At 39.9% G+C, this 22,763-nt stretch overlaps 1 protein-coding gene across 2 annotated transcripts; it reads right to left on the minus strand.

Moving 5' to 3' along the window:
• Positions 1–520: 520 nt before the first annotated feature.
• lypd6 (LY6/PLAUR domain containing 6) lies at positions 521–22,238 on the minus strand. Of its 2 annotated transcripts, XR_004775609.1 has the most exons (6): positions 22,117–22,238; positions 7,417–7,591; positions 3,867–3,965; positions 2,971–3,101; positions 2,019–2,266; positions 521–1,862 (listed from the first exon to the last, which is right to left on the minus strand). XR_004775609.1 is itself a non-coding variant. In XM_027010034.2 (5 exons), exons 2-5 carry the CDS (start codon positions 7,532–7,534, stop codon positions 2,093–2,095), a joined length of 522 nt encoding a protein of 173 aa, XP_026865835.2. In that variant the 5' UTR covers positions 7,535–7,591; positions 22,117–22,238; the 3' UTR covers positions 521–2,092. The 2 variants fall into 2 exon arrangements, 1 of the variants encoding a protein (XP_026865835.2); XM_027010034.2 differs by having other exon boundaries at positions 521–2,266.
• Between the last annotated feature and the right edge of the window lie 525 nt (positions 22,239–22,763).

The raw sequence follows: 22,763 nt of genomic DNA on the forward strand, positions 1-22,763 counted from the left end.
CAGGAGATAAAGCAGCTACAGACTGCTAAACAAATAGCTGTTGTGGTTATCGGGGTCTTGGTGGCCATTGCCTCGATCAAACCAGATGATGTAGCCTACCCGCCACACAAAGATGAGCCACTATTCATGTCACCACCCACCACTGAGTCTGGGGTTATATTTATGCACTGCAGGAGAGCTTGACTGTTTGGACTGAAGTGCTAAAATAATTTTTTTAAAATCCCACAGCAAGTTCAAGTTCAAGTTTGGTTTATTTGTCACATACATAGTCATACACAGTATAACTCGCAGTGAAATGGTTGAGCAGATTTATGGACTCCAAGTTGAGCTGCATGGATGGAAAATTAGCAGCATGCGGAAAGGCTGAATGGAAAGTGGCAAGGAGCCGACAGCAGACAGGATGAGAGAGACATTCATTTACAGTCTGACCGTTTCCAGGTATTCACAAACTCAGACATTTTGTGTAGGGATTAATCTCTTGTATCCATACCAACTCACACAAAAAATAATAATTCAGCCATTCAGTTATCAAATATTTTTATTCTTAAAAGTATGTTGGATTAGTGTTTATAGTCAGTCATGTACAATGATGTAAATACAGTCTGGCACATTTAAAGGAGATATTTTTGCAGAAGACACAAGACTCAACACACTCAACTGTACATAATATGTAAATATTACTGGTCAAAGACACTGAGGATATCCAGTATTACAGGCATTAATTTACAGAAATGATACAAAAAAATCTAACAAAAAATGATTTATGTTTTATGAAAACTTGGCATTGGCTGGGATGCAGCACGCTTGCTTGGTCAGTAAATAGGTCAGTTATGCCAACCTCCACTGGTTGTCCCTGAAGGTGTTCTTGTTGGGAACGTGTCTAACTGGCACTGTCTTGTATAGAGCATTTTCTAACTGGCACTGTCTTGTGTGGAGTATAATTACCTGAGTGACACATAGGATAAAACAGATTATTATTAGCCCTTTTGTTACTACTCAATAACTCGTATGCCCTTTAGTTTTAACAGAAGTTCAAGGAACCAGATATGTCATGGCATTTATTTGAGAGCATGAGGGAGAGAGAGTGAGAGAGGAAATAATTTATCTTTTGAGCTGTGGGCAGGTCTCCTAAACAAATCATAAAACCCAAAGAAAAATAACACTGTAGTTGCAAACGCTGCACTTTTTGATGGCTGCACTACCAACAAAGAAAAATAATTGAAAATATGTCACAGTATACATAATAGCCTTGAGCAGAATGCATAACAGAGCTAAACAAACACAAAAAGTCAAGGGTGACACATGGCCCTTTTACTGCACACAGTAAAACACACTGCTAGTGGTTACAAATAAAACAAAGCTCATTACAAATACTTCACAACTCCTCATGCTTAAACAAGACACACCTCTCACATCTGTACACAAGTGCTTCAAAAGGTTTGTGACATGGAAGATCTTCTGGAATAAAAATGAGGGAATATAATCATGTATTTAAAAAACAACCTGCTGCTCCTTCATGACACACAGGCCCTCTTTCTGTGCTGATAAAATACTTTTCTCATCAATAAAAAAAAATAAAAAATCATGGGGTATTAGCTCTTGATGGGAGGAGAATAAATGTGGCCCACACTCCTGCTGTGGCTACAGTCATTGCTCATCAGGAAAGCCATTCACTCATCAGTTTTCCACAATAAACATATGGTACAAAAATAAATATCATACATCTAAATTACAATACACAACATACCTGTACAGTTTTGTTTGAACTATAAATACGCCATGGCCCTTTCAACAGGTGTCATGGCCCTTTCAACAGGTCAGCACATGCTGAGGGAAACATCATCTTGGCTTAACCATTGCCCCTGGAAAACAACAAGAGCTGTTACTTAAAGAAATGTCTTCTTAAAAAGATAACTGATTTCTTAGATCCTGGATATATCATGAGACAAATTTGACAGGTGTTGATCAAAAAGTTCAAAAGTAACACTTCCGTTGTGGGAGATAAGGCCTATGATTACATTAATCAACTCATGGGTGGTTGTAGTCGGTCCAGTCCTAATAATAGTGTAACCCGTGACTTCAGTCTGTGTCCTTATGCGTAGCTGAGGATGATGACGAAATCGACGAAGAGGGAGAGCACCAACGCGTTATGCATGGCGACTTGTTGGCCTCCGCTGAGGGGGGACGTGGTGGCAAAGACTGCATCTGTCTCATTCCAGGGAAGAAGCATGTTACAGATGTTCCCCTCGCAGCAGGAAACACACACCTGCACAGAGCAAAAAGGCACAAAGAGAGCATGGGGCCAGTGGCTTTTTCAACACAAGCTTTGTTAGACATAACCCAAAGGTTTAAAAGATTACCTGCAGTCAAGGGCATAACAAACAACTGACTGAATTCCAGACATCAGAGTGGAAATGGCCGTAAACAATAATATCTGAAATTCTAAAGATTGAAAGGGCCTTCTGTTTGTTCTGTCATTCTTCAAAGGGTTTATCCCTTTCCCAATGTTCTGTTTCCCCACTTCTATCTCCCATTCTCCTGTGGCTTCCCTCTTAGCGCCTTGTTGAAAAGCCCTGCGTTGCACTGAGAGCTAAGACATAAGCCAGACAATGACCTCAGGCAGCATAGAGAAATGTGCATTTCAGCGAAGATTAGGCAGGTTGCCTGCCATGGGAAAGCGGTCTAACTTGCATCTCACTCCCACCTGCAATGAAGTCATTTGGGGGGGTTATGGATTAACAGAAAGTGCCGTGGGCTGTGCCTAGTCCTCCAGGCTGTGGGGTTGGACAAGAATGTTTACTATCATCCTGCTAGCTTCCTGTATGATCATCTCTATTGGACATTTTACGTCAGGTCAAGAACCTATGAGACAACAACAACAACAACAACAATAACAACAACAGTGTGTGTTTAAAATGGAGTATTCCCATACTACACACTGGCTGTGTTCAGACGAAAACACGCACTCACTCGGTTTCCTTCATGTTCCATGTCCATGCAGCCTGTGGTGAGACAGTCCTGCAGCGTCGCGCATCGCTTTGTCACGGATATGCTGGCCTCATCCCCGTCCAGCACGTGACGTGTGTAGCAGTACTTACTCTCTGCAGGTGCAAAGGAATCAGATGCCAAAACCTTGAGAATGTCAAAATACAAAAACAAAACAACCACAGACTAGTGGCTTAAACTGAAATGGTGCTTCTTTCGTTTGCAAGTATTTTTTATTCTGACCTGCTCTTATCTAAAACGGTTGGCCATATTTCAAGATAACGTTCATGAAGTTCACTCCCACTTACAGCATTTTAATGAATTTCACTAAAAAGCGTGACAGGAAGAGGGCACAGTCTGTGACGCCTACAGAAGGGTGTTTTAAAGGGGGGTTGTGAGTCATTACCGGAGTGCTGCTAATCAGATCCAGAGATGCTCAGCCCCTCTCACAGGGCATGCCACTTGTGAATGAACACAGCATGTTGGGTAATAAATGGATACAAGGAGATTTCTTTGAACCCACTATCATTTGGAGCAAAAGAAAAGTTGACTACTCTCTCCAAATATGATATTACACTTAAGTGTCAAATTAGAGATAATAACTTGTATATATACAATTTGTAAGCCAAGTTGTATACACGCTACTCAGAAATAAATCCTCCATGAGGGAGTAGAGTGGAATAATTATAATCAGATAAATGTTGTGATTGACGTTAGCTTGTTAGTTACATTGCTGCTCCTTGATGAGTGTTGATCTTGAGGGAGCAGCTAAACAGAAGCATCTTTCTCAATGCAGATGACAGGCTTTGCTCCCGTGGTTTCCAGGGCAGCCAGCCAGTGTTCTGATAAAAGGCCATGTTCTGTGAGGCGGATGGTCATACCCTTGGGGCAGTAGAGGTCGGGTGCCCAGCGATTGCACTGGTAATTGTCGGCTGCTTCTTCACATGTGAAACACTTGAACCCTCCTGGGTATGGAGTAGCTGTGAATGGAGCAATGATTTAAAATAAATATCCAGTCTGTGTATTAGAAAAATGAATTAGGAGTACTAGGTGTTTGTTTCTTACATCTCTGGAGGATTATTTTGTGTAAAGCCATACAAAAACTCTTGTATTTTAAAAAAAGAAAGAATAGCAATTAATATTTAGTTCAATGCCATTTTGCCACTTTTGCCACTTTTAACAGTCTTTTAATGCTATCAATGCTGCGAGCAAAGGAAAAACTATTAGCCTAGAAGAACACTTCTGTAAATATCTTAATATATTTTAATCTTATCAGACTTGTGAGTGCTCCAAAGAGTTCTTCTGCACTGACTGTTTTCTTATCACTCCTGATAAATATGAGTCATGCACCAGTTAAAACCAATTCTGCAGCACTGGGCTGTATTTCACTCTGAGAGTAGAGAGATGGACACAACTTTTTTGACACTGCACACACAGTCCTGAAACCCATGAGTAGCTTGGCTGAATTCATTACTGTTATCTTTTAGCTCCAGAACTCCCTAAAATTTTTTATGTGGACTTTTGGTGCCCACATTGAATAATGACACCAGATTAGAAGGGCATCGTTCTCAAATTCTTATATATATGAATTATTTCATATAAAAAAGGATAAATTAATTTCCATCAAAACCTGCAGGGAATAGAAAAATTCTATTTGCTTAAATAAAAATATTTAGTAGTGACCCTCTTTAGATTACCAGTGCCATCTACTGTACTTCATCTGTTAATACATAATGTGCTGAATTGAAAGCTCAAGGAGGAGTGTGGCTTATTTGTTAAATGGTCTCCAGTGGAGAAAATGTTGATGCTTCCCATCTGTTGTGATGAGAGGGGGGCAGGGGTCACAACATTGGGGTCACATTAATTTGCACAATTGTGGGCTTTTTTTACTTTAGATGCATCAGCTGCAGGTACGGAGTTTACGCAAAAATTGTAAAGTCACAAATGACATACTCTCACCAACTCTACAGTTGGGCTTCTCTCTCTTCTCCCTGATACGCATCTCTCCTTCCAACCAAATCCCCTCCAGTCAAACCCCCCCCCCCACACACACACATTCCCCACTGAGGCCAGAAGGGTGGCATCTAGCTTACACGGATGTCTCCAGCTGCATCCCAAAAAGCAGGCACATTGCTAAACTAATCTTGGGAGGTCTGGCTGTTTGTGGGATAAGAGACTGAGATCTTAAATGCTTATTCCCTGATCTTCTAAAAGGCACTGATTTACACTGCAACAGAAGTAATTTCTGCAGTGCCTTCATGTGAAGTTTTGAAACACTCCTATTTCAAGTGTTTCACATCTGCTTTGAGAGCTGGTGATGGTACAAATACGTTGACAGCAAAAAATCTAGTGGCCTGGTGTAATTCTTTTGGAAAGACCTTGGAACAATTTCTTAAATTGTGAAAGTAATTATGACCTTTATATTCCAAAAGCCAATTGCTGCCCTTGGGAAATGGCATGCATGAAAGCAGATATCCAAGTAGCATAACAGACTACAGACTACTGCCTTCTTCATGGTCCCTGAAGCAGTATGTTAGCAGAAGTATTAATTCTAAGCCACAGGCAGTGGACGCTACAGTGATCAGCGCTCAGGGTCCACCATAATGGGCTCTTAACTTTTCTCTTCCTATCAAATATCCTGGTGGGGAGAATACAGCCGGGTGCAGAGGAGTCCTAAAACAGTTGCTATACCAGCTGTGTCCCTGAGCTTGGCCTGGGATCAGAGGCTCACAGAATCACTGGTAACGAAGGCTGCACTGTGAAATATCGCTGGTCAGGACAGATTATGCTTGTACAGTCCATTACAGATAGCAGGTCACTACAAAGCAAGGACCAACATGCCAATGTTCATGAGAATACTTTTTGTGTTGTAAATGGATCAAACATTTTCAGACTGTTCTGGTCAAACTTGATTAGGGAGTATAAAGAGTATGAAGAAACAGGAGCAGTAGCAACTGTTTTCTGTCACTAATGATGATTACTACAAGCACCACAAGTGGGGGAATGAGGGAGATATGTGACATTCTTCAGGATCCTATGTGAGGGCCTCACGGCTGTCCTGTATTAAAACTCCAAGCCGATCAAGCATGTTGTACATGAGACAGAGGGTCTGGTTGCCCTAACCAACTAGAAACAGGCCTCTTCTGTTACCAGTCAAATAAGATTAACAGCCAAGATTATAAAGTGAGAGGCGGCAAGCATATTTATGCGATGTCCAGCTTGTGCCACAAGAATATCCCACAGCACATGCCTGGTGCTAGCTGTGGTGTGATCTCAGCAACAGCTGGGAGTTAGATTTCCTTTCTCATCTAAAACACATGCTTGTTTTTTTCACAGAAACCTAAAAGATCAAATAACTGTAAAAGATGACCGAATAAATTGCCAGGTAGCCAGTGTGGAAATTACAATCATCTTACTTGAAAGATCCCAGAGAACATGCTCCTTCATGTGAACTGCTAATACATTGAGTACACAACTTACAACCTCACAGAACCACCTCAAAAATGCATAAGCTTCTACTGTATAACTGCTGTATCTGTCTGGCATTCCCATCCCATATATTTCATTCCCATCCCATATGTTCCATTCCCATCCCATATATTCCATTCCCATCCAATATGTTCCATTCCCATCCCATATGTTCCATTCCCATCCCTATTCTCTTCCCATTCTGGATGTTTGTAGCTGCAGTAACATTTATATTTCCATTTTAACATACCAAACCTTAAAAAAGAATTGTCCCAAAAGAGTGTGCATCATTTCCCCTTCAGGTAAAAATGTGGTTTGTTCGCTTTTCTTCACACGAAATAATAAATCTACCTTTCTTCAGGACTTTCGTGTTATTTCTCTGCTTTATTTCACTTTTTTACCCTGCTTGTTTACACACTTTCACTTGTTCAATACAAGCTTTTGTTTTGTGGGGCAAAAAAAGAAAGCTTAGTTCTGACCCCTGGCAAGACAGGTCCTTCATACTCTCTGACTAAATGGACAACAGCTGAATCTGGTAACAAGCAGAGCTCCACGTGGAAGTCAACCACACCCCCTCCCTTCAGCTGACATAGTAATGACAATGAAAAACAGCAATGTTACACATATAAGCAGTTATGCAGAATTTCTGCAGAATTGAGTTGCAATGACCATTTGTCCACTAAGTAGTGTGAGCCATGGAAAAAAAGGCATGCAATCTGAGTGACCCAAAGTGAGCTTCAGAGTGTTTGCACTGTAGGAGAAAATCATCAAGAACAATGTCGAAACATTCACTGCCCGCACACCTGGTAAAGGGACAAAGGACCAGGTTCATCTGCTAGCTGCCCCTGTTCAAGTAAAACACACTGGCTTGAAAGTAATCCCAACAGCAGCCAACCTTTTCAACATAAACTTGTATATCTATGCCTTTAAAGGTGAGTTTTAGACAGAAGTATATGTACTTACTTGAAGGATAAAGGAAAATAATGTCTTTTTCTGTAAAGTCTCTTGATTGAACAGTTTTCAGCCAATCAATGATAAATGTCAGCATCAGGACCCAGGCCACTATAGGCCAGGGTTCCATTGCTGGGTGGAGACTCACACATGCAGTTCTTTGACTGGTCGAGTCCAAAAACGGCACCTGTAAAGGAGAACAAAAGCAAAATCAAGGACTGAAAAAGCACCGCAAGCCTTTGATACACAGTGTACTCCAATATCTGCTTTGAATTTCTTAAATGGTCATTGTATTTTTTTTATTATCATCATAAAAGTCACATATACTACATTAAAATCATGGCACCTCTTCTCTGACCCCGGATTTGTCTAATTTAATGAAAATTCTGCATTCAATATTCTACAAAGGTGTATATTTTAAAGTGTTTTTATTTTACTGACTCAGGTATGCCTTCTCTTATATATAGGTCACCTAAGCAGTGACCATGGTAATCTCGCTATTGGATTAAAGAACGGAAATAAAGTATTTCAACAAGATTCTTGTTATTACAGCAATTATGTCCCACGCAAACATTCCCATACATTGCGTGAGGGTTGTGATATGCCCTTCTTGGTTCAATACTGTTGCCCATTACATTTCATATCACTATGACTTGAAACACTGCATAAAAATCGAATTAATATCTTGTTATCTCAGGGGAAATGTAGTATTTGTGCCATAATTAATGGGACACCCTATAATTTATCTTTAAAGCCAAAACTTCCTTGAGGTTAACAAAGTTTTGTTTAATTCAAAAACTCACTAATGCTTTTTAGTACAGCACTGTTCTACAAGAAAAGCATGCAATTGCCTGATAAATAAAAGTCCTGGATGAGCAGCTGGTCTGTGCACACTTCTGTGGGTTACATTAGTGAAACTAAAGCTGGGTCAAATTGCACATTTGTCAGAACGCTTGACTTAAGACCCCTGAAGGTTTTCTTGGAGTACAACTAGAAACGGAGGGCAGATCAGGTTATGCAAATCCTTTTCTCCAATTCTTTTTAGTTTGATTTACATCTTACTTTACAATTACAGGTATAGGGTATATATTGATAGGCACAGTTGAAGGATTTAATTTGTGAGTTTGAGTAATTTTAGCATTACTCCAAAACTGTGTTGGCTGACTCAAAACTGTATCGCTAAGCACAATAGCAAATAACACTGCATTCAGTGTCGTCCAAACTTTTAGTGTGGCTCATTGTGTCATTATTCTAGAATTAGAGTCACTAGGGACAACTGCACAAGGCTCTCATTATTTTAAGTCACACATCGTCTGAGCAAACATCATCACATCACAGGACAATACACAAGGCAACTCTGACATGCCCTGAAATGTATCTGTGTTGGTTCGTTTTGGCAAAGTCTTTAATTTACTATCTCTTTGTAAGATTTGCTTGACTGTTCTAGCCACAAGTAGAAACAGCATGCTAAGTGCCTACTCTCCAACAGGAGGTCTATGTGACACATTTCACTTGCACTGTGCCGAAACAAAACACCTCTCCAGTTCACAGGCAATGTACAGACAGCATATGATATAAGAGATATGGATTTTTTTTCTTTTCTTGTAACTGAAGCACGAGTGACGTAGATCTAAAGATAAATAGTAGAACTAAACAGTCTAGATGCGTTTGTGTGTGTGTGTGTGTGTGTGTGTGTGTGTGTGTGTGTGTGTATGTGTACGTTTCAACTGTTTGCTAAAGACTAGCATTGAAGCTTTCATTGTTAGCCACACAGATTAGAATTTACACTTCCACTGTTAGCCACACACACACACACACATACAAGCATCAAGACTTCCACTGTTAGCCACACACACACACCCACACACACACCCACACACACACAAAAGCATCTAGACTTCTACTGTTAGCCACATGCATTCATATTTTTGTATTCTGTATTTGTATTTTGCATTTAAAAGTGTATTAAATACTGCTTAATTTAAAGTAAATGTAATCAGCCATCATCATATAGCAAGGTACAATATGAATTAGTGGTCAACAATTGCTGATGCCAATGGCAATAGATAGCAGGCCTCTTATAAAAGATAACATAATAACAACATTTATAATAACAACAAATGAACAAATGGTAAACATTTGTTTACAACTGTTTGTGTTGTCTGTGTTGTCTTGGTTTACTTAGGCAGGTCTGCACTCTGTAGTGCACTTATTTAAACTAAAAAAAATGAATCAACTAAATAAAAAAATAATCAGCTAAATGTTCTCAGGTAATCAAAAAACTAAACTTTGCAAAAACAAAACAAAACAAAAAACTTCAGTCAATGCCAAATAAAAATGGCCAATGGCAATTATCACAAAAGGCATTTAATTAGCCAGATAATTGGTTAACCAATTAACTAATATGTCAACCATTGATATGTATATCTTTTTTAATTACATCACTGACTAAAAACTAGCTATTTCAGGTTTTAAAGATCTAGATTTTATAGATCTTTACTTATATACGTTCTTTTTTATCAATCCACTCTATTTAGCCCCTCATAGTCTGAGCTAATGCTCCACTTCATGAAAGGTTAGCCTACTGCTTTGCTTTCAAACCTCTGCAGGTTTATCAGTACCAAGCACAGGCCTGGGAGGACAAGTGTGGATTGTTATGGGTTATAATAAGACTCTCAGTTAAATGAGAGATATTAATCAGGGCAAGCTGGGCAAAAATACATCCAATACAAGAAAGCAGATCAAGCCAAGATGATCGGGATGCAGTCCAATCTCATTCCATCTCAGTTTTGACAGGTTGGATATTGTGATATTGTTGGTTATCCAGCAGGATGTCCAGGAGGACAAAGTTGAATGTGCAGCGAGGAGACTGAGAAGTGGACCTCCTCCATTGTTGACTGGCCTGAACATGTGTGGGTTCAGAAGACACTGCAGTCCCACCCAGCCCTTAGTTCTTGTTGCAGTTTAGCTCTTGACTCCTCAGACAATACAGCACACCTGAAACACGTTGGACTGCTTTCGGTTTCCTAAAAAAGATTGTTATCACTACTGTAGGTCCAGTAGTTGCATTCATAAAGAGGACCAAAATACAAGGTGTACATTTCAATTTCCCATTCCTCACTGAAAACCAGCCAAGGAGCTGGTGGTTGAGCAAGAGATCAACCACCTGTATGTTTGGCTATGACTGATTTTTTTTTCTCAATATTCTTAAATCAACAGTAACATAACGTATAATAGTTTTCTTTATATTCACCTGATCTTATTATCTGATCTGATCTTATCTTACCAATAATATAGAAAAAGGGGAAAAAAAACATTGTTTAAATGCAAAGTTCACCATGATCAGATGCATTTATTTAACCAGAGGAATTCTATATAAGAAATGTACAGTCCTACACACAAACAAACCTTATTTGTCACAAGATGATATTTAGAACAAGCTTAAATTTCCAGCATTTCAGAAACCACCAGGTTTAAGTAACAATTTGTGATTCTTTACCCAGATTATCCAGCATTTTCTTTAGAGCAAATTAAATTAAGAGGGATTCAAGATCTTACAATGGGCTATTGCAAAAAACCACAAACCTCCAGCATGTCATACAAACAGGCTGAGATAAGGAGCTGATGAAGTCTAAACCCAGCCAGGGCTACAATCTTGCAGGCTCATGAGGGTACGGTAAGGAAATGCATCGGTGCAAAGCCGCATGTAACCAAGACATCCTACAGACAACGGTACATGGATTTGGTTTCAATGCTCCAGGTGTCCTCATAGAGGCATCTTGTGCTGAAATATCTCCTCTTAAGGAGTCCAACTTTACCCTGCTAGGCTGTGCAGTGTCCTCTGGCCAGGCTATTTGTTTGAGGATAACATCAGGACCTCTATAGCAGGTGCAATGTGTGATATAACCTTTCCAAAGGAAAGAGCACAGAGCTACTACACAACACACTAAGGGAAGAATAAAGCACATAAGAATAAAGGAAATAAAGTCAGGAATCAGGCCTTTTATCTTTTGTTCTTTTATTGGGACAAACTATAAAAATAATCCACTTATTTAAAGAAAGCTTTAATATTATCTCATGCCTAGGATTTTCCCCAATGCTTTAGGGTTTGTTGCCATGCACTGTCTGTGATTTTTGTTAGGCTTCCTGACATGTGACTGACAAAGGCTCAAAACCTTAATGCCATTACCATCATGCCATTACCATCAATGCCCAATTAATATCTGGTCAGCAGTGTTCAGAAACTGACCAGAGATTAATGGAGTAGGTTGTGGTCTACAAATATAGTGACCAGTAAGTGCATATTCAAAGTAGATGATTTCGACATCACTGTAGGATTTACTTGACTCCTATAGCCATGAATACAAACAGTACACCAAGTGTACTCTCTAACTTCAAGACAAGCTCAGAGTGACATGTGATTTCATTTGCAATGTACCAAAAACCATCCCCCACTCATAGTCCAAGTACAGATGAAAGTACATTAAATTAAAGATACAGTAAATGTGCATTTTTGTCCTATCGCTAACAGAGGGTGTGATTGAAGGGGGTGGATCTGCCCCTCAATGAAGAAGACAAAAACTTTCTTTCCCCTCCTGTGCTGATCATGTCACTCTAACACACTAGTATTTATGCTTCCTCTGCTAACCACATGCATTCCAAGACTGGTCAGGACTCTCACAACACAACATGTCAGGACTCTCACAACACAGTATCAGGACTCTCACAGTACACAGTGTCCGGACTCTCACAGCAGGTAGGCTTATCAGGTAGGTTTGATTTGTGATTTGTTAGAGGATGCATGTGTATACTGCATTCCAATATCGGTATTGAAAGGGTCAGTTCTGCAATTGTGATTTACAAATTATATATCATGTAGAGCTAATGTGCATTGTTTTGAAGTTAGAAGTTATAGTCAGTTACTGACTCTTACTTACCGAAAAAGTAAAGTTACAGTTACTGAAAAAGAAATGTAAAGAGGTTCACCTTAAACTAAAGTTAAAATAATCATGGGAGGTCCAGTTCGCTTAGTCTTGGACGGTGCTGACAGGAGAAGAAACCTCTTAATACAATCTCACATTGAGACATAAAAGCAAAATATGTGCCTTGCTGCCAACATAGAATGAAAACGGAATTAAAATGTCTCTTCATTTCTAAATGAAGCACATTCTTATTAGGTAACATGATACTTTCAATCTTTGAGTCCAAAACAACATATAGGGTGAAGCTACAATGGCTTTTCTGCTCTTAAGCAGAAGTATGTGCAGAGAACTCTACCTGTCATCACAGCCTGCAAGCAGTCATCACAAAAAAAGAGGAAGCTTGCTTGTATGTCAAAGAATCTTCCTTTTTGTTTGAAGAGCCTTAGCAAGGATCATGTGGTATCAGAGAAGGTAATTACTAAGCAAATATTCCACCATGTACCAGGCAAGGGCATGTGTCCCATCATGCTTTCTGTATTTGCCCTCACACTTGTTTGTTCTCCTAGACTGAAGACAGATTCCATCAACAGTTTATCTTATGTCCCCTTTTCCAAAGTTCTGGACTATATGGTTTCTAAACTGGAGAGCACAAAGGAAAAAGGTACTACTGTTTAACTAAGGATGCATTTATTCTGAGTGAAGAAGCAATCTGGAGAATTCATTGTGTTTCATATTACTCAATCAAAAAATATTAAGATCAATAAAATAACACTATGGCACCCAAAATAACTGCCTTTTAAAGTATCACCAACAAAAGACATTTTCCTCCATACACTAGATAATATCACCTGAGTAAATCCATAATGCTATCTATTTGTTGTTGCTCTGCCCAAAGAGAATTCTACAATGCCTATAGAATTTGACATATCAAAGTGACAGTAAATGCATGATGACTGTACCATGAACATCCATAGACAAGCAATACTTGTCAATCCTGTTCCTGCCAAGCCTCTGTTTTAGAGCAATTTCACTGCTCTAAATAAACCAGAAGTGAGTTAGTTTTATCATATAAGTTATCACGTATCAATGTGACAGCTTTTGAGCTCTTCATTAGTTGGATCAGGTGCATTATGGTGGGAAGTGAATTATTAAGGTGGGTAAGTGCAACATATTTGAGTCTAGATCTTTGTGAAGTTGCTTCACAGCAAAGTCTATTTAAAAATGTTAAAGATAAAAATGAACTGAAAGGAACTAAGGACAGATCTCCAATATAGAATTATTATGCAAAAACAATTTCAACCTTGAAAACAATTTCAACCTACTAGACCTGCATCACATTTAAGTGCAGAAGTCAAATGTGACCTGCTTCTGCCCATGAGTCTCTCGTGTACGAAGTTAGATTTCCTACATTACTCAAGAACTGCACTGAAACCCGAACTTCCTCCCTGAACAGTACAAAACATGCAATCATATTGTTGGATAACATCCATGTCATCTTATTACTTGAGGTCATGGGCAGAAAGGGCTGAGTGAAGAAAAGTGGCTATTGGCGGCCTGCAGTTCCCTCTAGGTCAAAGGCCCAGGAGTTCCTTTCCGAGACACTGCCAGGTGGGTAAAACTAGCTCAGGTCAGCAACGTGATATTCTAGGTCGTGAAGCAGCTTGTGAATGGCAGGCTCTCCCACTGGAGGGAGCGAAATGCAAATCCTCACCTGTGACTCCTCAAACCCGTCAGACCAGATTTCACTGAAGTTAGAGTACTGTACAGCGATGACTGGTACCAGAAGATAGAGCTCTCTGGTGTTTTTTTTCTCAAGCTCAATATAGGCGCCCAAATGTCCACGGCTCACCAAAATGAGCAGGGATGGAATGCTCAGGAGTTCTCACGAACATCAACTGTAACCCTCTAAGCAAGGATTCATATTCCCATAATCGCAGATTAGACAACTGTAGATGAAGGTGAGGGTCTCTACTGATATCAGAGAGGGGGAGACAGAACAATGCATTTCTGGAATGCCCCTGGCCTCTCATCACATGCCATATGGCAATGAACTACTGTTACTAGCTCACAGCGCAGCCAGCTAAATCCAAAGGAGTCAGATCAGGTCAACGTCATGGGCCAGCTAATTGAAATCCTGTGAGCACATGCACTCTAATCCAGCACTATTCTTTTGAAGTGCTCCAGATCAGATGTAGAATTTCTTAATCCTCTTCTCAGCCCCTCAGCACATCTGAAGATTGAAGGAATCAGGCCTGTACCTCACAATCACACAGTGGGAAACTGGAATATGTGATATAAGTATCAGGAAGAGTTGTAGAAGAATTACCTGTCCTTCAAAAACTTCAGAACTGCAGGAAAATATACAATACAGTGCATTATAAGTACATGCCAATTTGAAGACTGCAATGTATGAAAAAGTGTATTTGGGGTGTTTGGTAGCATTATTAGATAATGATCTTATTTACACTGGCATAAAAAAAGGAAAAGGAATATGGTTAACATATGATACTATTAGCATAACTTGCTAGTTAACATTTTAAAGATTTTACACATGCATTACAATGCTTAAAGAATAAATGATATAAAAGCTATTAATAAGTAAAATAATGTCTTTACATGACCTGTATGCATTACAGTGATCTAGTGATTTAAATCCCCAAAGTTAATATAGTAGATCTTTAAAACAAAAGATATTTAAACTGAGTGTGGTAGAAGTGCTGGTCCATTCTGGGTACAGTCCTGGTGTGTTTGATTATATGTCCCATTATATCTCATATGCAGAGGCAGTTTTTCTGCCAGTCCTAGTTTTGTTTGTTTGCCTTACTAAGAGTAAACCTGAATCAATACAATAGCTCAGACAATAGCTGTCAGGTTGGAGCAAAAGCACGAACCGCCGTTGGCTTTTTCTGGATAAGGCTGAGCAACATGGGAGTGTGAGCACAGCCAACAGAACATAAACCCAAGTTAGGTCCTATCACCGCAGTTTCCTCCTATCAAGCAGGAAAGTTAGATGCTGCTTGACTTTCACGATGACACTACAGGACCCTTATTTGACTTTAAAAGTGGTCCACCCTCTCTTCCTCCCTCTTCACCCACCGTCACCCTGCCTGCCATTTGATTCTGTCTATACCCCTCTCTGAATGTTATCTCTCTGAACAGTCCACCTGGAGCCTTACTTGAGTCCTGCTGCCTTATTATAGATGATTTAGGAAACGTTAGCAAGCTAGCCTGTGCCACCAGGGTATCTTTACCTTCTACAATTGTTCTGTGAGAAGTTAAGCCCCTCCGGAGGGCTCTGAGGGGGAGAGAGCAAGTCCCTTTGAAGGGTGGCTAAGATACACTTTTTTGGTGCAGGGGGCAGGGTGGGGTGTATATGAGAGATGAGAACTGAGTTGGGGGATCGGGGGAAAGGTAAAATATCTCAGCAGCAGCTGCAGAAAACTTGGGGATGGGGGGGGGGGGGGGAGTGGGCTTAAATTTTTACTCTCTTGAATTCAGGCAACCAGTCACGGCACAGTGAAAAGGCACGATGTGCTAATTAGGATTTTGGAGGCGATGGATTTGCCTTCTCTTCTCTGCCTTTGGGGCATCCAAGGATGATGAAACCTTGCAGTCTCCAGACCAAGCTTTTTCACACTGAGATACATTAGTACACTGTACACAGTTATCTAGATATTTATGCCTATATGCAGTCTGTGGAAATGCTCACTTTCTATGGTTTGCACTACAGAGGTATGTAAGTGAAAACAAGGTTGAATAGATACATCCTGAAAAGCATAGCCTCTGCCTTTTGTTGATTTTTACTGCCAATACTGCAAGATGATAACACACAAGAATAGAGGCAATACATAGTAGGGGAGATAGCAGTTGGGTAAATCATAGTTGTCAATAAGGGACTGGCAACATACAATACTGGACGGAAAGTCCTAAAACTAGAGATAAGAAGGCCAATGTGCAGCTAATTTTCAATAAATCTGCAAGCTACTAATATCCTGAAATACCAGAAAGAAAGAGAGAAAGCATTAGGCATGGGGCATAAAGATTTAAATCCATAATTAGTGAACCCCACACATCAAAGTAGGGTAGGCTGGTTGCCTCTAAAGGAGAATTACCTTGCCACCTAAGAATAATTGGGCCATTCCAATGTTTAGTGGAAAAACAGCTTTAAGTGTTCACTTACCACAGAACCTAAAATCAAATATTGCCTCAGTTTCAGCCAGCAATTACATTCCAGTGCAATTTATCTACCAGAGGGGATCTTCCAAGCGAGTCTTCCAATCAGAGCATGGAGATTTTCAAAATTAAATTTTTGAAAAATTTAGCACAAAAATATCTAGAATTCCAAGCATGATTTATGTACCAGAACTCTATCAATTGCATCCATGCACAGAAAGTGTTCAACTTCAAAGGAATGATCAAAAGACGCATCTCTAGAGAAATAGAGGAACACGTGGCTGCTCCTTCACATCAAGCTTCATCTATAAGGGGAATTTAGAGGCGCACTGGGAAAGCAGTGTGACGAGTGACTGTGCATACAGATGTGAATCAAAGAGCATCAAACATGTTTGGTTCAGAACATTTCTGCAATTTCCTTTTGTTCCAAAGTCTTGGTTCCAAGCACAGATTCAAGCAGAATTTGAAGGATTGTCTGAGAGGGAAGAAATGATGAAGTGACAAAGTAAACAGCAGCCTCATAAACCAGCAGCCTAGTATACCAGCAGCATGTACTTCCTGTATTTCTGTATTTCCTACAAAATTTGCAGAGGATTAGATGTAGTGCATCATATTTCCAAATTGATTCCAAAAGGGAAAAAAAACCTCTAGAGCGCTTGTACATTTGCTTTGATTTGTTGTGCCAAGCAAAACTAAAAACACCACAGCAGGCTTTGACAACAGGCCAGATAACATGCTGGAGAAATTGTGATATACTCACAAAGAACGGCAATAGGTGCACAACAGGGTGCAAAGGAGGCCCCCTCAACAGACAGACTGAATACATCTGCTCAGCAAAGTATTGAAATGAGGCACAAGAGGAGCTAATTAGCATCCAAATCTGACACTGAATTCCCCGTCTCTGCTTATGAAAACCATGTCCCTTTGCATGTCTGTGCTTATGAAAACTGGCTTTATGTTTCTATAGGACAAAAAAACTATTTATTTTAAATTCATATTTTGATTTAAATATTTGAAATATTAAAGAATATATAAAGAATATGCTTGCTGATTAGTGTAAAGTTTAAATTGAACATACTAGGCAAATACCGATAAAAGCAGCACAAATCACAGAGGCAGATACATTGGCCAGGCAAAGATTGTGTGCAAGTCAGCCATGCATCTAACATGCAAAATAAACTTAACTAAATAATTCAAAAAGAGCATAAGTACTGGAGAGTGTAGAGGGATCCTTTCACATGCTCCGCTGCACACTCTTGAGGTATGTGTGAGGACCACATGTGTTATTTTCCGAAGCCCTTCTGCCATTGTCAGCTTCCCCAGCTCAGTAACCAGAGGCAAACAAAGCAGGCGGATGAAGATGCAGTGTCCTGCTGTCTCCTCTTTGAGCTGGCACTCTGACTAATGGAGGGGCAGATCAGCGCATGGAGCTCTGACCAGCAAGCAGCTTTTACAGGGCTTGCTCCTCTTTGTCTGTGCCGAGCCAGCCTCCCCCACCATGCCACTGTACTGTGATAAACTGGGATGGGTTTTATGGAAACCCTGGAGTCACGGAAAGGGGCACTAACTGTACACCCCCCCCCCCCCAAAAAAAAACAAAAAACCAAAAAAAACCCACAACCCATTAAAGGTAAGATTTCCATAGCAAAGGCAGTAAGGAGAGCCTTTGGAAAATGGAAAAAAAAAAAATGAGTGAGAGAAAAATGAAAGATAACAGCAAAATTACAAAGAAGCCAGAGTTTGTGCTAAATCTGAGTGGGAAAGGAGGGAAGCCAAGAGACAGCGCTGGTGTAAAAAAAACCCAAAACATTTCTTTAATAGTACACCATCCTAAAGGAAGATGCAAGGCTTAGCATAAAATTGTTAAAGAGCTGGGGCTGTCTAGAGTCTTGTGCCTTTTTGAAATGGCTGAAAATCATGAAAAAAACAGCACAAAAAAAAGAAACGCAGCATTCTTTAAGTGAACACTGAGCGCTTAAACAGGCCACGTTTGTCAACCACTCTTGTCCATAAAAGGGTTAGGTAAGTGGCAAGAACACTAGCATCTGTAACTTGAGTCTCCCTCTGTCAGCTTGTGTGAAGGGGGCTGTGGTGGAACGATCTACGCACCTGAGAGCACACAAACAGAACATTCCTCACACCTGCATCATACCACGTACTTATGACCCTCATGCCAGCCTACAACTCATGCTACATAACAACCCTTATGCATACCTTCAGGCCAACTCCAAACTTGTCATTAGCAGGTTTCAAATGACACCCTTCTGTGTCTCTGGCAAGCGTATAGGCTGATGCAGAAGGCACACCTGCCTGAGTTGTGTACCGCTATCATAGGGGCATTCAACTAATGTCACTGAGCGTCACCTGTCACACAGACATGTGGGACTGCTGATTGTCAGGAGGCCTGATGTAAAAGGTCTCTACAAATGGCCACAAAATCTGGTTTCTGCACGCCCATTTCTCAAATCTGTCTGGGCTAATAGGGTATGGGGGAGAGGAGTAGGCTATTCCATCCAGGTGCCAGCCAGATGTTAGCGCTGTCTGTCAGTATTACTGAAGAGGCGGTGCAGGATTATGTGCATGACAGCACATAGGTCACCAACAGCATAAAGCAAAGAGCACAGTAATATGTAACACAGACAGAATAGACCTAAAAAGGTCAGCACTTCCCTTTGACTAAACTCTGATGATACTCATATTGTACAACCATGCTGTCACAGTAAATTACCTTATTTCTTCTCAATTATTTCTTAGCAGTACTGTTTGCATAACTGACATCAGTTCATTTTCTATCCACAGATACTTAAGCGTATCTAAGAAAACACACAGCAAGTGATGGTGTAAAGTCCTCGGTTTACTTTGGGGTACGAAGGAGTTCTCAACACCCCTGCCTTCCCAGGTGAACGCAAACACAGCGGACTCCATGCCTGTTAGGGGTTCTGCATGGTTACTGGGCTCCTAAAGACCAAAGCATGAACATGCTAATTTTTTATGCCAAAGAGCCTTTCAGATATTCCCTGCACTGCTCCTATTGTTTAGCCAACACCCCAGCTACTGAAAGCACTGCTCCACTGCAAACCTGCTATCGAAATCACACACGGGCTTGGATGTAACTCAGTAATTATATTCTTTTATTGCATGTCGCCTTCATATAATGTGATTCCCTTGCTCTTTAAGCGGCTAGGAATGCATTACTGCCTTACTGTACCTATAGCAGTAAGTCTCAGAAAGCTCAAAAGAGCTTGTTTATTAACGAGTGCAAGCCGTGTCTTCCCGTGTCTGACAAAAAATAAATAAAAAATTCTTCCAACTGCATATAGTAGCAGAGAGGTGCACATGTGAAGGCGTAAGGCTGAAAATGTGCTGGGGAGGTGAGGCTGGTGCAGTCAGCTGACCGCATCACTGTTACAGTCACCAGGCCACAACCACGCCGCGCCCCAGTCTCTGTTGGAAGCCAGCTCCTCTCCTCAAGGCAAGGGCTGTTTCTCTCTGTCTCAGATCACACATCAAAGGAAGTTTGTCTCCAGGGCTGTGGATTTCCTCTTCGCAGCCAGCGAGCATATCTCCTTCCCCCCATGTCCCTGAGAGCATGCATGGTCTCCCACCTCACACACCCTAAGACCAGTGACAGAGGGGGTCAAGCTACCTCACACAGAGCCAGAGACATTTGCCTACCTCACACTCTAAATCAGCAACAGAAGAGCTCCAGCGTCCTCACACAGAGCCAAAGACATTTGCACTTTTCCTACCTCACACCCCCTCAGATGGGCGACAGCAGCACTTCAAATATATAAACACACATTCTGACTCTTCGTGCACTTGAGTCCATTGAGTGTACACATCCCAGTGAACCCAGTTTGGTTTAATAATCACCACTCTTTTAAAAAAGAAATTATACCTGCAGTTTAAAAGGAGCTGTTTAAGGAAAAATTGTGAGTATATAAAAAAAACAAACAGATAATCTGATATTGATATGTGATAGTTTGTTATCTGATATGAGATATATCTTGCTGTCCTCATATACATTAAATTAAAACCTTTAAAACCATTTATTTTCCAATGGAAAGAAATACTGAAGCCTACATTAAAGTTATACTGTAAGGTAAAAAGGTACACTATAATCTTCTGTAAAGGAATACTGCAATCTACTGTCAAGGACTACAATAATCACTGTAATCTACTGTAAATGAATGCTGTTATCAAAGTAATCTACTGTAAAGAAATACTCTAATCCACTGTAAAGTAATACTATAACCTCTCTATACAAAATTCCAAACATTCACTCTGAGCTGTGATGGAAATGATGAAAAGCTAAAGGAAAAGCAAGCCACGGTGTTTGTACACTTAAACAAAACAAGAGTTTACATGGTCAAGCCAGAAAAAGTAACACTTTGATTTAACATGAAATGTTGATTAGACACAATAATAATAAAACTAATTAGACACAATAATAATAAAGCTAACTCTCAAAAGCAAGCTATGCTGCTATTATTATTATTATTATTATTATTATTATTATTATTATTATTATTATTATGTAGTAATAGCAGTGTAATTATTATCATTATATGATTACAATGTTTTACATAATAATAATAATGATTAATAATAACTAAGTATTCTAATAATAGTTATTATTAATAATAATAGTATTAATAATATTATTAATAATAATATTGTTGTTTATCATCATGGAGATAAGCTGTATCTTCACTCCTCACTTACTAGCAGATATAAAATTCAAACTAGCATTCAAAACTAGTTATACAGATACAGGACTGAGGTATAGGTGTGTGTGTGTGTGTGTGTGTGTGTGTGTGTGTGTGTGTGTGTGTGTGTGTGTGTGTGTGTGTGTGTGTGTGTGTGTGTGTAAATATTTACTAAAATTACTAAAAATGTTTTACCAAATCAAAAATAACCTCATGCTTGCCAGAGTGCACACAAAGATTGCGAGCCCACACAATTTCAAACATCTGCCTTTGCGTCCTGAAAACATGCTCCAGTATGTCTGAAACTCATCCGTGCACCTGCTTACCGATTTATTCACACTTCTAGATTTAATAGTCCGGTTTCATTAGTTCAATGTATCAGTGACCAAATGTTTGAAATCGAACCAGAATATATAAGCATAGCATGTACTTGACACATATTTATAGGGAGGGAGGGTCAGACCTCAGTATTGTTCCATAACTGAAACACTGTTTCTGATATTTTCAGCTCTCATGGGTTGTTCACGTCCACGTTTATGCAATTGTCAGCGTGATGAAAGTAATATTTAGCACAATGTGGTATTCAGTAACAACAGATTAACTGTTAGGCCACTACACAATGCATGGTACAATACAACTGCTAGTTAACACTCACCCTAGAGAGACGTGGAAAAAAGTATAAAGAACTGTCAATCTCTTCCAAAGATGTCCCGGGTAAACTAGATCAAGTTTACTTAATAAGCTTTTCAATAAAACATAAACGTATAATAGTTTACACTTTTTTGTTGGATTTAGCCAGACACGTGTGGTGGACCAGCGAGTTGTTTTTTACATTACCTACAGATTCAAACATTGACGCAGCAAATGTGAAATCTAAACGAGAATGTTGCCTGTCTGTGCCTACTTACCTCCGAGACTCGCTTCTATCAAACCTTTGCACTGCTTTTCGTTTAACAAGACGTATCAAAAGCTTACATCCATATTTGCATCTCTTCCTTTCACTTTGTGCTTTATGTCTGTCAAATGTGTGTCGAAGCACCCAAACGTTGCGCACTCGCTCGTTGTGAACTGCCGCAGACTAGCGGTAGGCGGGTTTATCTGCGCTACAGGACCATCCCAGAAAGCTGCACACCTACTAAGGTTTCGGAGCCTTTCACGTCACCATAAATAATGTAAATGTTTACAGTACATATTATTTTTACTGTCTAAACATTCTCTACAAAAAGATCATTCTCATTAGCGCTTGCATCTGATTTTTAAATACATACACATGTAAGATCGGCTTCATCTGTTTTTTGGTACAACTAACGTTTTGACATTTGAATACTAAGGGTTCTCAGGTTTGGAGTCCTCTATAGGTTGGGTTAGGGTTAGGGTTTAGGGTCAGGGTTTAAGGTTAGGGTTAGTGTTAGTGTTAGTGTTAGGGTTAGGTTTAGGTTAGTGTTAGGGTTTAGGGTTAGGGTTTAGGGTTTAGGGTTAGGTTAGCGTTAGGGTTAGGTTTGGGTTAGGGTTAGGTTAGATTAGTGTCAGGGTTAGGGTTAGGTTTGGGTTAGTG

The sequence above is a fragment of the Electrophorus electricus genome, chromosome 25, assembly GCF_013358815.1.
Source record: "Electrophorus electricus isolate fEleEle1 chromosome 25, fEleEle1.pri, whole genome shotgun sequence".
Taxonomy (NCBI): Eukaryota; Metazoa; Chordata; class Actinopteri; order Gymnotiformes; family Gymnotidae; genus Electrophorus; species Electrophorus electricus.

Excerpts from the sequence above, each read along its gene's own strand:
- lypd6 (XM_027010034.2), bottom strand. The coding sequence starts at position 7,534 with ATGGAACCCTGGCCTATAGTGGCCTGGGTCCTGATGCTGACATTTATC. Across the intron at positions 3,102-3,866 it reads CGACCTCTACTGCCCCAAGG|AGAGTAAGTACTGCTACACA; the intron begins GTATGACCATCC and ends TTGCACCTGCAG. Across the intron at positions 2,267-2,970 it reads TGGAACATGAAGGAAACCGA|GTGTGTGTTTCCTGCTGCGA; the intron begins GTGAGTGCGTGT and ends TGCTCTGTGCAG.